The sequence below is a fragment of the Larimichthys crocea genome, chromosome XXII (genome assembly GCF_000972845.2).
Source record: "Larimichthys crocea isolate SSNF chromosome XXII, L_crocea_2.0, whole genome shotgun sequence".
In the NCBI taxonomy this organism is placed as follows: domain Eukaryota; kingdom Metazoa; phylum Chordata; class Actinopteri; family Sciaenidae; genus Larimichthys; species Larimichthys crocea.
In genome coordinates, this window is record NC_040032.1 from 2,043,655 (window position 1) to 2,061,260 (window position 17,606).

The 17,606-nt window shown below is 41.5% G+C and overlaps 1 protein-coding gene across 5 annotated transcripts in view; it reads right to left on the reverse strand.

Annotated features, from left to right (window-relative positions):
• Positions 1-17,606, reverse strand: part of nrg2a (neuregulin 2a) — a 67,944-nt gene that overhangs the window by 38,483 nt on the left and 11,855 nt on the right. The window contains exon 1 of one of the 5 annotated variants that reach the window (XM_027273591.1): positions 7,332-7,858. The exons of the other annotated variants lie outside the window; for them this stretch is intronic. Within the exon in view, the coding sequence (XP_027129392.1) occupies positions 7,332-7,419 (88 nt within the window). The 5' untranslated portion in view covers positions 7,420-7,858. Of the gene's footprint in view, positions 1-7,331; positions 7,859-17,606 lie in introns of those variants that run through there. 5 annotated transcript variants of the gene reach the window in all.

Here is a 17,606-nt window from a genome sequence, read left to right on the forward strand (position 1 = left end):
GTAGATGATAAGTCTATGACTTAAGTAGCTCGAATTTTCCCAATTTAGTACAAAAGGCATTTCACATGACAAGCAGGCATGATTATTTCACAATACTGAACACCACTGCTCGGCATCGTGCTGATTTCCACTGGAATCAAAGATAGTGAAATGTCAAGTTGAAAGAGTTCACAAACAGCACAGATCAATGGGAAAAAAAGCAACTATTCTTAGTTCAGTAGTTGTTACTAAAATTAGTCCAAAGCTGGTAAGACAGTGAACTTTTATCTGCAAACAACTTCCTGTTGGAAAATGTGAGTGATGATATTCATGGCATTTGGAAAATACAAATTCTACCACGAGGCAGATGTGCCTTTGTACCGGGGTACTCAGTAACCATAATGAGCTTATTCTCGGGATGGATCTTTGTGCAGCAATTGCTCGGGCAATTAGTGAGATTTTACTGTTCCAAAAGGGGGGCTGGGACAATAAAAGCTTCATTTATGCAGCAAGGCATGAATGTGGTTTTGTCATAACATTATATAGGCTGAACATATACAGTATATCGCCATTTAAAAATCAACTCTAAATGGGTTTATCGATAGCCTCCAGCAAGGCCATATACGGAGCATGAGATTCCTGATGCTCCAGATGTTCTTCATTAAACATTTTCTGTTATTTACCAAATGTAATGTTTTATATGGGACTTGATGTTGAATAAACATTAGACTATACAGTGCCCTGATTCCCCTAATTTTCACATTACACTGGCAAATGAAAAATTACCAACACTGTATCAGTTGCACTGTATGTACAGTGTTTTGCAGCTACATGCTACATTGATGAATAGCACATGTTTGATAGGCAGCTTGTTTGTGTACTGTTGACCTAGAAATACTTACAGTACAGAACATAACTTACAAGTCCCAAGTCTGCTTGATTTCCATACACACTCAACTCTGCCAGACTCAGCCCAGCACACTGCCTGAGGAAAGCCTTGTCAGTCATAGTCAGAGAGCAGCAGGAATGAGGTTGCACCATAAAGAAAAATGTTTAGTACTTCGCCTGGACACAGGTTTGTCCTTGCCAAGCAAATTAAACAGGCTTTGTCCTTGCCTGGAAAAGTTACAGAAACACAGGACTGCACTTCTCATCAGTCCAGTGAGCCAGATGTGCAAGAGGTTCTGTTCCATCCACAGGATATAGTTCTAATGAAGACACAGCTCATCAGACACTCTAGCTATGAGATACAGATGTTTAACATTATACTGCAGAGAGATTAGTCCTCACATTGATGCTAAGAAATTTCCATCTTTGCCGCTCTTTTATCTACGACTCACAAAATAAATCAGCCGAAAAATGTCTTTATAATCCATAGACTTCTACACTGACAGCCTGGTCAGTGATATATGGCAGTTGCTCATGTTTGGAATGACAGATGTGGAAAACACAGTGCAATACAGTTTGATGTAAAACCATATTTGACATAAAGCCATGTTAATTTTAGTAATTCCAATTAACATTTTCAAACAATAAAATAGAGTCACTATCATTACAACTAAGATCATTTCTCCGAGACAAATGGCCTTCCATTACATCAGTGGAAAAAGTGTCCGGCAGCAATGATGAACCTTTGCCTCAACAACAGCCTGATTCTTTCTGTTTGAAGCAGACGGGCAGCTGCAGACATGGACTATAAAAACCAAATTTGAGAATAGAAGTCTAACTGCCGTGTCAACAGCTCATGCCCTGGGTAACAGTAGGAAACCTCAGCCCAGAATGAGGTTCAAAAACAAAGTGACTTGATGAATTAACAATGCATTGCTCATATTCTTGGGTTAACATTTCTGTTTTACTTCCAGGAGCTTAGAAAAGGAATCTGAGGCATGCCTTTGTGTTTTCCCTTCTAGACAAAGTATCCCTGATTACTCTGGTGTTATGTCACTTCACTGCACGTTGTCAAAAGACAAATTACATGGTGCGACAGCTAGAGAAATGGGTTTTGCATGTGGGAATGGTCTTCAGACACTGCACACTAGTCACTGTTGCAACATCTGTTCAAAGAGATCATTTCAACAGCCTCCCACCACAACCAACACACTTTCACCAAATAATTATCTGCTACATTGTTTATATATGACTCAAAACACTCTACAGCTATCTTACTAAACTATATGTGTGACTTTTTTATATGAATAATGTGTTTTGTTTCTCTGGCAGAAAGTCCGCTTTTTACTGTATGTAAAAAAACACAAAGCACAAATCACCCCAACGTTTTTTGTTTTAATAGTTTACATTATGTAGGCTTACATAAGGATGAGCAAAACTGAGTGTAAAGCACATTGAGGTGAAGGTTCACTGTAAACAGTTATTATCTCCAAAAGTTGCTGCTTGTCAACCCTCCCAAGAACCAAAGAACTCAGGATAAAGACATGAAAAGCTAAAACCGTGAACCAAAAGAGGCCAAATCAATAGTTTTTGCTTACGAGTAGCAGAAACAAGCTCCATTTACAATGTTTCTATGCTCCTTCACAGAAACCTTTTGTCTATGTTGGTTTCATTGTTTTTTTTTGCTTCTGGAATATTCACATTAAATATAGTTTTTTTTATATACATATATAAACCTCTAGTTCATGCACAATGGATGTGTGTCGTACTGAATACAGCATACAGTTTTTGTCTCAGTATGCGTGTTGTACAGCATACAGTAGACTTCAATGAGACATTGCAAAGCCAACTAACCGATTAAGAAAGACCCGATTCTGTGATCATGTAACAGTTTTATAAATTTGGCCATGCAGTTTTCTGGATAACTGACATCAGTTGTAAATTGTGCTCAAGTATCACATAACAACTGGATGATGATAGTGTAATTAACAAAGTGTGAACATCTTTACTCATCACCATGTCTTGCGGTGTTAAAAACACCAGCACAGAAAGCCAGAGTCCAGAGTCACTACTTCACAATTTACCAAGCGTTAAACTGAGATCACAAAATCTATAATTTTACAGCAATATAAATATTAATATCCCACCCCAACACATCAAATACATTTTGTTTTCAGTGAAAAGTATGAAGCAAAACCGTGATTATACTGTAGCTAGAATGATTTAGTGATCTCTGTCATATTGCCATTTTAATAATCATTGTTGTGACTTCTTATTAAAAAAAAACCTTTAACTTATTGTAACTGGAGAGTGTTGTCTGAAGAAATAATAGCAAAATAAACCTGCTGCCTGCTCTGTCAATACTGCAATACTGCTCTGAAATACTTTCCACATCCTCGAGTGGGTGAGGGTCCTTTAGCATTGACATGACATGTATTTTCTCATCAGAGGGTATTTGCATAGGCTCTGCGAAGACATCCATATACCTTCAATTTATGGACATAGAGTTACTACACTACAACAATATATGGAATACATTTGTGCACCTATGGAGCGGGTCCTCCAGTCAGAGTTCTGAAAGTAACGTAAATAGAACTACTACACGTCCACGGTGTTTGCAGCTGTCTGTGTGTGATCCATTCAGAATATTTAGTGTGTTCAGTGTTGTTCTTAGTTATTATTATATGAATGTTCAAACTGTGCTACATTTCCTTGGCAGTAGCCAATGACCTAATTCAACAAAACATTTAGATTTGAGATTAAAAGTTTGTTCCACTAAGAGCATGTGTTTATGATTCCACTGACAATCATGACACCAGTATCTACGCAGCCTTCAGCCGCTCTCCGATCTCTGTATTTCACCATAGTTGAGTCCTTCAAGCTCTCACCGACTTCCACATATAACACTGTAAGCCAAAGCTACCAACACACAAATTCATTGACTCACTGGATGTGAAGACAGACGTGGTGAAGAAAGAACACTGAACAAGCCAGAGTGAGATGTTCATATAACCAGATAAAGTAATAATTAATTACACACCAGCAGCGTGAACTTACATCTGTCCTCCTCTTAACCTAAGCTACTGGCATTGGTCAACAGCCATTTCTTTAAGGAATAGGAATTTTACTCAATACTGCTGTAATTTACAAAGACAACATAAACAGAGAGAGTAGGAGAAAGATGCACTAGATGGCATAGGTATAGTAAAGTAACTAAGTATGAAAGCAAGACAGGCACTTCAAGTCTGTCTTGCTTTACAACAATAGCAAACTAAACATGCACTCACAACACAGCACAACTTAAAAAGTTTCATCTGCAGATTGCTTTCAGATCGAGACGTCTTTGAGAACAATCCTTTAAAAGATTTCTGTTTGATAACTAATCAGTGCCCAGTGGACTTAACGCAAAAAATAGGGCATGCTACATGCTGTATATATAAGTCAGCTGGATGAAGAGTTACATTGTATTAGCTGGCTTTCTAATAAGTTTCCGTCCACCAAAAAGAAATTTTGTAAGAGCAATTATATGACGCAGGATCACACCTGAATTGGACATTGAGGTTGTCTGAGGCTTTGCCAACATATCCTCAGACTACCGCTCTCTATTTTGTTGCTGAATCATTTAAGTACTCCTATTTCAAAGGTATGGTAGATGTCAGTACATGATAAAAAAAAGCACCTGGCACAAAATGAGCCAAAACTTCACTTCCCTAACTCATTATTACCACCCACATTAGACACGCACACCCATTCATACAGAAACAAACCTGTTGTGTTTTGTCTCTGAGTAGAACTTTATGAATTAGAACGTCATCACTAGCAGAAGGATATTTATGTAGGTCAGGCAGACTTTACAGCCATTTCTAACTACTACTTGAAAACAGACATACTGTATATTTAGGTTGGATTGAAGTGATGACAGACTTGATGAAATGCCTGTAGCAGTTTGCTCTTCTTGTCTTATTCATAAGAAAGACTACACAAAGTTGTTCAGTTTTTCCCTCTCTTGGGTGTCGTTTTTTTCCAATGAGGACCAACATTTTGGCACAAACGTCTATGTGCGGGTCTCTTTAAAAAAAAAAAAAAAAAAAAAGCCTTGAAATGAAATCATCATTTAACATTGTAGCACTCGAAATGCCTAAATCAACACTGTGTTGTCCAAATCCTGACATCATAGTCAGTGAAGGGCAGTTATAGCTGAGAAATTCCTTCTGTGATGTAACCTCCTCGAATAAATGTGGAAAACTTCAGGGAACTTAAAGTATACAAGACAACACTGTCTTGCTCCTGTGATGTCGGTGGCACATTGTATAGCCTATTCCTACAGCTGCAATAAAAATCAGCAAAGATCCAGTGATCTCATGGTCGGTGGAAGCTGCGAGAGCGACTGTGGATACCCAGCAAACACAGTTGCTTGAACACATATCTGATCTTAAATTCTTACAAATTGCCTTTCTTTTACTTAGACCTCCACATGCTCAAGTCACGTATTTGTGTGATAAACAGGAAGCCTGTCCATATTTTGGTGGATGGACTCATTCCCCATGAAAACACACTGCAGCAAGACATTCATCTTGACATTCCGTGACACATAAACGCGTGGCCGTTATCTTCTTTCATGATACCCTTGCACCTACATGATGTGGGTATTATTATCTTCCTCCAACTCATGGATAATTACAAGCTGGCGACATTTAATAAAGAGCCACATCAGACTGAAGTATTGAGTGAAGGATCCATCTCTAAAAGTTTTGTCCAGCCCATCTCTTTTTATCTTGGATGACCCCATTTTTGGGCCTTAGGCTCAGAATACACCGAGTGTGGTGTGTGAAGAACCATTAGTGCAGACACAACAAGCATCACCCATGAGCGCATCTTCATTTCATCCACTCTGACAGCTCCATTTCACAATGGGGTAAGCACATAGTTTTACATGGGTTACCCATTCACCCAGTTTTGTGATTAATCAATAGCAAGCCTAATTTCCATTAGGAAAATAGTGATTGAAGTTCATGCTCTGAATACAGGAGCACAGAACAGCTGACACATGGATCAAGGAACAGCAGCAGCAAAGACACTTACAGTTAAAATGATGAATGCATATTGATGAAACTCAACAATAGACGAGTACAGTTTATTTCCATTTGTGTCATTTTGTGAAAAGTAGAGAAAATAAACCAGAGTATGCTCTTTACACGCAGCTCTTGTCTTGTGTGTGCAGCAGCTGGGCTCTTTCTTTAACAAGCTTCCAAAAAATGGTCTGCATTTGTACTCTGTGTCCAGTCCGGTTTGGGAAGCTGTTTATCTTACATGTTTATAGATCACAATCAAACTTGGAACGAGCAACCTATAATTATTTATATATTCAACTTTCATGGGTAATATAACAAGAAAATTAGCCACAGATGCCAAGAACCACTAACGGTAGCACATTTGAGCTGGAAAAGGCACAATTCTATTACCTAGAAGAAAAATCTTGAAAATGCTAAAGCCAGTCTAGAGACTTGGAAGCTGACAGAAGTGACATCAGCATATACAAAATGGCTACCACCACCAAGCGATGCTATCTATAATATAGTATCAGATCAAAACGAGAATGATACACAGTAGCTATGGTGATAATAATGCTATTGTCCTTAAAGTGTCACTGAAACAGGGGTTGGGCTTCCCGATGATGACTTGAGGTCAAAATACAGTGACATGCTGTGGCTTGCAGGATCCACCACTGAGCAAGCACACTGCTACGTTTGTGACTCGTAAAGACAAGCAGCTCCCATGCTATACCAATGTCAAAACAGCTTCCAGTGAAAATACAAAGCGATAAATCATCGCGTCAAAAAGTGCTTCATTAAACATCATCTGAGAAATGTACTTAAAGTATTAACAGTAAAAGTACTCATGCAGAATTTGTCCTTTCAAAGTTTCAGCTCATGCTGTTATAGAATATTATATTCAGGGTTTTTTTCACTAACGAATACAAATTAAGTAAGAGCATTTGAATGTTGTAGGAGACATTTGAGATATTTAGTGTCCTACAGGGTAGAGCAGTAATATAGTACTGCATCATATTGTGTATTTTTAAGGTAAAAAAGTGTGTAACTATAAGTGTCAAATACATGTAGTTGAATAAAGAGTCCAACATTTTCCACTAAAATGGAGCAGAAATACAAAGTAACGTAAAATGGAGATACTTAAGTAAATTACAAGTACGTCAACATTGTACTTTAGTGCAGTACTTGAGTAAATGTACTTAGTTACATTCCACCACTGCCTAGCAGCAAGCTTTGACAAGCCAAGGGGATACTTACTTTGTCCCACACTTCCGTGATACAGTAACACAAACTTAATCCTTTTCACTCCAAGTCTCCCTCTGTCTGCCTTTGACTCTCTCTCTCACACACACACATAAATATGTATATACATAAAAACAGAGAACACAGAAACCACACTTCATTTCATTTTACCTTGACTGGGATCGCCTTCTTTCTCCTTTTGTCCTTTCTTACCCCCCTTCTTTCTCCCTTTCTTATCTTTCCTCTTGCTCTCCGTCATGCTGTCAGAAGAAAGTAATTCCTCTCAGGAGAAGACTCAGGAAAAAAAAAAACAGGTAGTCCTATTGGGAACGTGTGGCAAGTAGGCACCACCAGACTCTGAGCCTGAGCGTCTCTCCTCCTATATAGACACCAATCAAGTACAGCAAGGAACCACCTACTCACAGCAGGGCAGAGGGAGAGGAAGGAGGGAGAGGGAGAGAGAGAGAGAGAGAGAGAGAGAGAGAGAGGGAGGGAGCAGGGAATGAAATAGGGAGAGAAAGGTAGAGGCACTGCTCAAGAAACTAAGTGGGGAGAGAATACAGAAGAAGGGAGGGAAGAGAGAGGGAGGGAGCAAGGAAGGCATTTCCCATTGCTTTAGGGCAATCAACCGCTCCCTTACTGGATCTATCAGATAAGCAGTGGCTCTTCCAGGCCCTGCAGCCATAAGTGAGGTCAGAGAGAGACCTGTCCTGAGGAGTCCCCACAAAAGCCTGTAGCTGGCCAATTTAAGCTCCATGTCCCTCGCTTTGTAGTCACCTCTGCCCCACCCCCCCTTCCACGGGAGCATCTTCTTTGGAATGACCCGTGCAAAAGTGGTGTGAAACCACTCACGTTGTCCCCCTCTGCACTGCTTGACCCCACCCAGATAAACCGGAGACCTGCCCTTGCCAGGTTGATGTCAGGGGTCCCAAAACACTTCACATCTGGTTCAGATTTGCAGAGCACAGATCGCGTGGATACGTGCAAGTCAGAGAGCGCGAGAGAAAGCGATGTGTGAGGTGCCGAATGTCAGATCACAATCTGTGACAGACTGCTCCTTGAAAATATTACATAAAATCCTGTTTGACTTCCCCCGGTTGCTCCCCTTCCTCACATGTCTTGTCTGTCCTCAGCCCCTCTGCAGGCGAGTTCCAGCATGTCTGTGGTTGTAGCTCTCTCTTTCACTGTCGCTGGTAGCCCAGTGTCATCAATGTCCACGCAGCAAGAAGGATGTAGAACTATTTTTAAAAAAAGCTTTATGCATACGATTCTAGAGCCTGTCTTTCTGCATTTTTTTTTACTTCTAAAAGGTGGGTGCGCATGTCACCTTTGCTTGCCTTCAATATTTTCTATGTATTCTGTGGACAGATTTAAAGCAGAGAGGAAAATAGGGCAGAAAGAGACACACAAGGTAGGACAGGCCTGAGCTGAAGGCCAGCAGGGGCACATGTGTGGCTCCAAAAGGAAAAAAAATCAGAAGTACAGAGCTCAACTCCCTGACTTTAATACAACAAGAGCATATTTCACTCAAACATGCACTGATACAAGCATACCCTCAGCAACGCCGCGGCTAATCTGTTTATCTTTATTTGTCATAGCCCAAACTGTGACTACACAATGATCTTAGTATTATCTTAAGCTGCTATATCAAAGTAAGGTTTTCTAATTTCATGCTGACTGAACTCTACTGTCCTGCTAAGTAGTGAGAAAAAAAAGATATGTTGAAACAACAAAAGAGTGACTCTCAATGAAACTCCTGCATACAAAAAAAAAAAAAAATGTGTAGATGAGTCATCTACAGGGCCCTCCCGGGGTTTCTCTCAGAGGATTCTTGACGTATCTTGGGAGGAGGCGGCAGCAGAAGGGCTTGGAAGGGGGCAGCATAAGGGTCATGTCTTAACAGGTCAGCACGCTCAATAGCATAAGTCTCATCTGTGGACAAGAGGAGGTCAAATCCAGGCCAAGTTTTGACATGCCAATCAGGTCCAATGTAGAGCTTTTCCTACTTGAAAAACGAATGGCTCCCTCCTCTCCTCTCCTCACCTCCCGGCGGTTGCTCTCGATGATCTAATCTGTCAACAGAGGCAACTGAAGACTGGCAGGGGCTATGGCGTGTCAGAGAGAACTGCCCTTGCCGCCCCACTGCCCTATCTCCCCCACCCCAACCTCAACACTCACTTCCTTCTCCACAATTCAACAAGATGAGACTCGTTCTCAGGCCTGTGTGTGTCTGTGGGTGGGCACATGGTTTATGTATGTGTCAGACAAGTGACTATTCATGATGTCAGAAATGTTTCAGGATGACAGGGCTTGGATTTAGAATAAGTTTTTCAGAACCATGCAAGATGCAAAAGAGCGAAGTGTGACACTATCCGCACAACAAAACACGAGTTACGCGGATTATATTGCGACCATATTTACCTTGGGTGTAGTATGGACCTTTAAAAGTTTTTGCAAACTTGCTGAAGCGCTGCTTAACTGTGAACAAACACTAACAGCTGCAGCATGGATGATGATCTCCGCGTCACACTTACTGACTTAAATAAATACGAAATACAAAAAGTGCATGCGCAAGAACAGGGCAGGGAGAGGGAGTCACGCTAGACTACGCACTGTTTGTCCATGCACACGGTGTGAACAAAGTTGAGCTTTTGTATGCGAGCTTGTGGACAACAGTCTGAAATGAACTCCATTTTTCACACCCAGACACAAATATGGTCATGGACAACATGTGCATCTAAATCTCCGTCTCTCTCTCTCTTTTTTTTTTTTTTAGTCTACTCGAAAGCATCTGCTGTTTTTCAACAGCCGTGGGCTGTCCTTGGATCAGGGTCTGGAGGTGGAGGGGCACAGTGGGCCAGTGTGAGTGGAGCACACACACACACACACACAAAAAAAAACCAGGAAAAAAAAAATGGAGCCAATCCCTAAAAGTTCCGACATGGATCCCTTTGTATTGCCCTGCTCATAAACGCTTTATAGGCCCCATCTCTGCCTGCCTCCTAATCCCTCCTTGCTGCCCCCAGAAAAGGGGAGACAGCTTTGTTGTATGATGGAGCTGAGCAGCTCCTAACAGCAGCATACCTGCACATCATCACTTTGATACTGCTCAACAGCACTCCTGCCCTTTCACAGGCACACGAGTTTATCTTTTTAGACATAATGGCTTTAAACAGCCATTAGGTTATGTTGTTTACATCTCTATGCTTTTTCACTAGTTTATATGGCTGTGGAGGGGGGGGGGGCTTGAAGTAAGGTATAGTGCCTGCTTTTAACACACACTTGTAGAGTTGCCTCAAGGCAAGGGCAGTGGGGGGGGGGGGGGGTGACAACCTCTAAGAGAAACAGGAACAATGACGGATTAATGGAAAGGACGGAAGAAAGGTGAAGATAAAAGAAAAAAAAAGTGTGGAAGAGAAATTTGCGCTCCTCATCAGAATACAGAAAACAGCCCCACCTGCTGATATTTACCTTTTAACAAGGCGTCTGCTTCCTCAGCTGACATGCATTGAAACTGAAAAATAAACCTGCTCATCCAATGGTAGTATCCTTTAAGTAAGTACAGACCAAAGAGACTGCGTAACACACACACACACACACACAAAAAAAACACACATTGTGAGAATAAATATAATCCGGTTGCCAGTCTTGCTTCTTCTTCTCCTCGTGAGTGTCTGTGCCTCTCTCTGTAAGAATGACAGGCAAAAGATGAGAAGTATGTGACAAGACACTGAAGAGTTATGTCACTGTGTGGGCTAGTAAAGCCCCCTTAAAGGGAGGCATGACACAAATCAGTGTCAATGACATCTGGAGGCCTGAGGAATAGGCTATTTCCTCAAGGTCAGCTGTGCCAAGGTCAACCGAAATTCCAAATCTGAGTGCTAATGACTCTGCTCAGCAACAGCTGAGATCAGGATCACAGGAAATCATCTCCGCTGCCTCATTTACAACAGATGAATTCAAAGACACATTCGCACATCCACAGCGAGCCGCTCGAAATCAAAGAGAAAGAGCAAGAAAGAATTTAAGTGTTAAACAAGGAATTGATCCTGGGTGGATTCAGCTCTTTGACGTTTCTGCAGAACATAGCTGTCACCATGGTAACCACAGTCTTAAGGGTAGCAACTAGAGTATGTGAGAGAGAGAGAGAGAGAGAGAGAGAGAGAGAGAGAGAGATGTGGAAGGGTGAAGTGAGGATGAGAGAGACGAGAAAGGATGCGATAAAGTAGGAGATTATGTGTAAGGAATACAATGGTAGGAAGAGAGAGAGAGAGAGAGAGAGAGAGAGAGAGAGAGAAATAAAAGGAAGGCATGGACGGGAGAGCGACAGAAAGAGAAAGAGAGAGAGAGAGACGGAGCAACGGCCGACAAACGGAGAGCAAGACAAAGAAACACAGAGAGAAGTATCCACTAAGCAGGCCACTGTATCACTCCGTAAGAGAGATGTCCATGACTAAACCTGTGCCAAGCCTGCTGGGAAGCACTGCAGTAGCATCACAGAGAGGGAGAGATGACAAACATCAGCACTGAGCATGCTCCACTCTCAAGGCCACTGAGAAAATGAGATTTTAGCGCTTTAGCCTCTCAGTTTATACAGTTCTCTAACTCTATTCCAGCCTCCATCTGTCACTATACAGCGTTCACAAGCACATCACACCACCTCTCTCCCTCCTTCTCTCTGTGTGTGTGTGTGTGTGTGTATGTGTTTCAGATGCGCTGGACACAATCTGACTAATGTGTCTGATAACTGATTGATCTAACAGTAAGAGACATCGTTCCCACTTATGGCCACGCTGACTCATAATGTGACAGGTTTGATTGGGGCTGAGAGGAACAAGAGATGAGCATAGCAACTCATCAGCCAATGGGGCATGATACTGCAATAACAGGCCAGCACCACGGCAGCCTGGCACACACACACACACACACACACACACACACACACACACGCACATACAGACACACACACACACACACTCAGCCCTTTTAGCAGATGTGATCTCTATGCCTCCGAACTCTTAGTGATCGTCTTCCTTATCTGGATGGCTGCCAGAGCTACACTGTAAATGACAGCCGTACATTTGTGCCAGACCTACAATTAAGCTGAGATTGATTTTTTTTGTTTTTTTCTTTTTGCTCTTTCTGCTTGTTTGGCAGACAGACAGGCAGACAGACAGACAGACAGACAGACAGATATAATTGTGGGCTTTTTAACTTCAGGACAGAAAATGTGACGGCTGTTTTTTGGCACCGGCCATGGTCATGTGACGGAGTGTGTGTGGTGCATTGAGTGTGTGTGAGGATGCAGTGTAGCAGTATCTATAGAGGATGTTAATGATGTCAGTTTCCACAGTGGCTAAAGTCCCAAACACTGTAAAATAATGTTCTGCTTGATGACACGGGTGATAAAAATTTCTATTTATTTCCTCGCTGATAACAAAGAGCATCTCTATTGGACGATAATAGTTATTGGGGTCATACTGAAATATCAGAAATATTTTTAATGACAGATGTGCTCTCTCTCTCTCTCTCCCTCTCCCTCTTTTTAAACATATTTATTTTCCTCTGCCTCTCTGTCCGTCTCCCTCCTTTCTGTCTAAGGGAGAGATAAAGAGGTTTGTGTGTGACTGCGAACAGATTGACTTCAAGATAGTGGCTGGAAGCAGATATCTTCCACCTCCTCATTCTGCTCTTTCTCTCTTGCTCTCACCCAGATGAATAGACAAACAGTCTCCCACATGCTCTCACAGTTTATCAAACAAACACCCACATAGAACCAGGTCTTCATGCAAACACATATGTGTGCTCTCACCAGAGAGAACAACACACACTCAATCTAAGTGTCCTTGGGCTGACAAAGTATACACTGTCACACTCAAATACAAACATACCCCCTCAAACACGCACATACGCATACAAACACACAGGTGCATCCACATGTAAATAGAAGAGGCACATTGGGTCATTGATGCTTTCAAAATGGACCTGTTTTCCACTCATAGTGTAGCTAATACAAACCACTGCTCTGTACAAAAGTATACTTCTATGAAATGGACTTTTTAAGACACCACATCTGTATGACTGCGTAACAGCAGGATCGCCGCGTGTATTTTTCCATTGCGCACACATTTTTCACTGTAAAACCAACTGACTAAACGCCGCACGTTGTCGTCTTTGCATATCACTTTGAATGTGTGAAAAAAAACAACAACCCCTTAAACAAATAAGTCGCTAAAATAGAATTTTCAGAGCGTTAGTCAGCATCATTTCCTGACACATGCACACTTGGACACAATGATGTTAATCTCAATATATTAATCTTTGCCTTAAAAAAAAAAAGGTTTCCCAGTCATCGCAAACATTTCCAAGCAAACCAATGACTGCACACATGAAGTATTAGAGGTATTTGAACTGTGGATTTAAATGATTCATGTCACTCCATACATGACTTTAAACTGCAGAAATGTAAATCCACACGAGGGAAAAGACGGGAAGGTTGTGCTCTTATCAGCAACTACCCCCCTTCGAAAACATGCGTGCATCCGTTCTCTGCTTTGCATTCTTCTCATCAAATCAAATTCCTTTTGTGCTCTGCACTTGTCCTTTATCTCCAGAATGTGATTTTAGAGCAGCACAAACATGTCACAATGAGGACACTGTGAGGAGTTTCACACAGAGTGAAACCAGCTTCTTGGTCAAGTCATTTGCATTTCGGCTTTTGCCTCTCATGGCTGGAGCATAGGCTTATCAAGAGTCTGTCTTATCTCTTTGTTTGTTTTTCACCAATGTAGGCTTTTCCTGGAAAAACAGGCCGCTACGCATGTGTAAGCTTAGATCATGCTTTGGCGGCATAAGCCGAGATCAAGGCGGTCTCAAATTGAGCGACGCTTGATAAGTGGGCAAGAGAGTGGCCCCAGTTGACGGTGCCAGGATGGCCTCACACTGTGCTCTGGCAAGCCAGACAGAGCTGACAGGAAGCCAGGACGGTGGTTGGGTCATCTCAGAGCAACAAGATGACTGCACAGGCCCCACGAAAAAACCCTCTCCACCCATCCAAGCTGTTAAATCCATCGCCAGTGACTGACAACCCCGGGTACTAAGAAGGAGGTCAAAGCTAGCTGAAGTTGTTTTAACTCTAAAGGGTAAGAACAGATTAGTGATGGAGGAGCAGCACCAAAGCTTTAGCCTAAAAACTAATAGTTGAGTTTTAGCCAGCGGGGTATTAATTGTTGCAGTAATTGTGCAATACTAAACCATGTTGGTGTGGATAAAGATGTGCGAAACTGAGGTCACCAATCCATTCAAAGAGAGAAGCCATCACTACATTCTATTATTTTACATGGTACATTATGTGTTGTTGTGTAATAGTGGCTTGCCTGCAGTGGTTTCCTGGCCCATGGCCATTTGCAGTATGATAACTGCCTGCTTGCAAGCCTAATGTCATGGAGACAACAAGGGAATGAAAAGAAACATGCCTAGACAATGCGTAGCAAAAGTACACATCCCAACAGATGTGACGGAGGAAAAGCGGAAATGGGGCTACAGGGCTCACACTACAGGGACATTCTGTAACACTGATCTTACTGGCTCGTTACAAGTACAACAGAACTCTGTGAGGAATGTTGCTTTCTCATTTAGGGTAAAACACCCCCGGAGTTAAGGGGTATCAATATCACAAGGGAGATATATTCCTCTTTTGTCTGCCTTTGCTGCATTGAGGTGATGGTGAGTGTGCTGGTCTGTGCGGCAGCTGGGACACATCTCAGTTCACCCATGCACACACTATGCACCCACACACACACACAAACACACACACACACACACACACACATATTGAAGCTTGCTTTACACTGCTCACTATCTTTCAACAACAAGCTGAGCAGGGACCAGACGGAAAGAGGTCCTATTTGTGCAGGAAGATAAATACACTTCTGCACCCAGTCCTGTCCCCCCCAGATTAGAGCAACACAATAATGAGCAGCACTGGTGGAAGGTCAGAAGAAAGCAAGGGTAAAGGATAGAGTAACAGCCAACTAACAAAACACACACACCCCCGCACCATACATTCAGGAGTAATCACAGACAGACACGCACGCTTAATATTTAATAATCGTCTAAATTAGCTACAACTTTTTGTCCCTTGTACTGTGCTTTGCAGAGTTTAAGTATGTCCCTTATAAATATGGATGACTCACTATCTTTTGTGGTCTTTCCCAAATCATTCATTCTGGAAAAGCTCAAGGATTTACAACTTGATGGCGTCACAGTTTTCTTAAGAACACAGACGGCACGCAAGAGTCACTCTGGGTGTGTATGTTAAATATCCGGTCATCTTACAGGGGGATGATGTAGAGACGAAATACTAAAGTATTCAATGCAATGAGTGTGTCAAGTTGTTTACACGTTATTCTTCTGTGAGTCAACAGTGTCAAAATCTTTTATCAGCTCCTCCTCTGTATTACGTTCCGGATACTGACACTCAATCACACCACAGAATTAGGCAATTCATCTCGTCTTCTGCTGTGAATGCATGTTTCTGTAATTCTGCTGAAACAAATGTCTTCCTCAGAGTAGACCCCCATTCACAGCTGAGGGGGGAACATGATTTTCTCTTGGTCCACTTCCAAACACAGCTAACAAGTCATTCCATTCTGTTTAAAGTCTTTTCATGTTAAGACACACATCAATCCACACCTACAACATACCTGAGGAAACAAACCTTCTCTCAGGATATGTACTGTGTGTGTGGGGTGAACATGGCCGGACACGTCCCTTAAACACACCGGGAGGCGCCCAGCGGGAGTGCCAGCAGCCCCTCTTTTCAACACTTCGGCACGCTGCACACAAACACAGTTGTCCTTCCCATGGTCCTTTTGTTCCCTATCGAAGTTCCTGTCATGGACACAATCAGCTTTCTGTGGACAATAATAACTGACAGTTATATTACACTTTTGGACAAACACTCACTGCAGTGTATGATTTGTTTTCAAGCTTTACATGGCACTAATCATGCTTGAATCACAACACAAATGCAGACAGGCTTCTAAAACTAGACATCTCATAACTGACGCAGGAAAACATGCATATGCTTGCCAACACAGAATTATAGCAAATGTACTTTACAGAAATTAAGACAATTACCCAAAGAATACACACCCAAGCACTGGCAAGCATATAAACAGACCTGGGGAGAAATGTACTTATAATCATTGCATTCCTTATAAAAACTCTCTGAAGTGAAACTTAGTCAACTTGCAGACAAATAAAAGTGGAAGAGGCTATGCTTAGTTATATGTATGTTTTTAAAAAATCTTGTAAAGGTACTACTTTGAGAATATGTGGATAAACATGTTGTAAGTGAATATAAGGTAGCATGCCAGTCCCAGCCAATGTCCACTTTCCTGTGTTGGTATAACAAACTTTATGATCATAACATGACCTAAAAACAGTCCAAAAAACTGTTGTTTCTGTCATCAAATCAAAAGCCTCAACATAACCTGCTCAAATTTTTTGACTCGAAACTGGGGCATGATGACAGTGAAGTACTGGCCTGGGGTCTAGAGTAAATGGATGAGAGAGAATGAGTCTGCAGTCAAAGGTTGTTATCTCCTGCACTGTCCTTCAGTGTCAAGCTGCTTCCAGTACTGACTTATAGAATAAGTCAACCAATATTATCAGTACTAGTTATTTTTGTGTATTTATTTGTCTTCCTTCTACACTTTATATGTATTTTACAGTGTTTTTTATTCTCATGCTTGTGTAACTTTTGAACAAGCTCTGCTGCAGAGTTTCCTTTAGTTAATAAAGTTCTACCTAGCGTACTATCTTATCTAATCTTAAAATGTAAACAAATGTAGACATGTTGAATACACTACAATACGTCTCAATACTAGTCGCCTCTTACTATTTGGAAACCCAGAAATGTCATTGAGTGATAAGCTGTATCAATTCTGCCAGGAACTTTGTCACCCTTTCCTTCCGCCTTTGCATCGTTTTCTGGAACATCGTCATAAGTTTGTCAAAGTAATATGACACTTTTCATGCTGTTTTTTTCCGCAGTTATCAGAAGACGAGACAAAAATTCCAGCAATGCTGAAGTTTTATCTTGTGTCCTCTGCTGACATTAGAAACAAGACAATCTGCCATTTTATTTTATTTTTGTCTGACATACTATAATTAAAGTGGAGCTGATGTTGACATTAAAGACCTTAAGCAGTTTACACAAACCTTTGATACCCTGTGATTGAAGAGCTCTGTAGTCACCTATAAAGAAGTTTATGGAATATTATGGAATGTGTTTTCTCTGCATAGCTCCCGAGAAAATACAAAAGCCACAAAATATCTACACGTGAAAAAAAAAAGATGTAAATTCATGCCTGCAAGCTTCATCCTCCCTCTTTGGACCAAGGAATACTTCTACAACATGCCAAAACAATGTTGATCTCC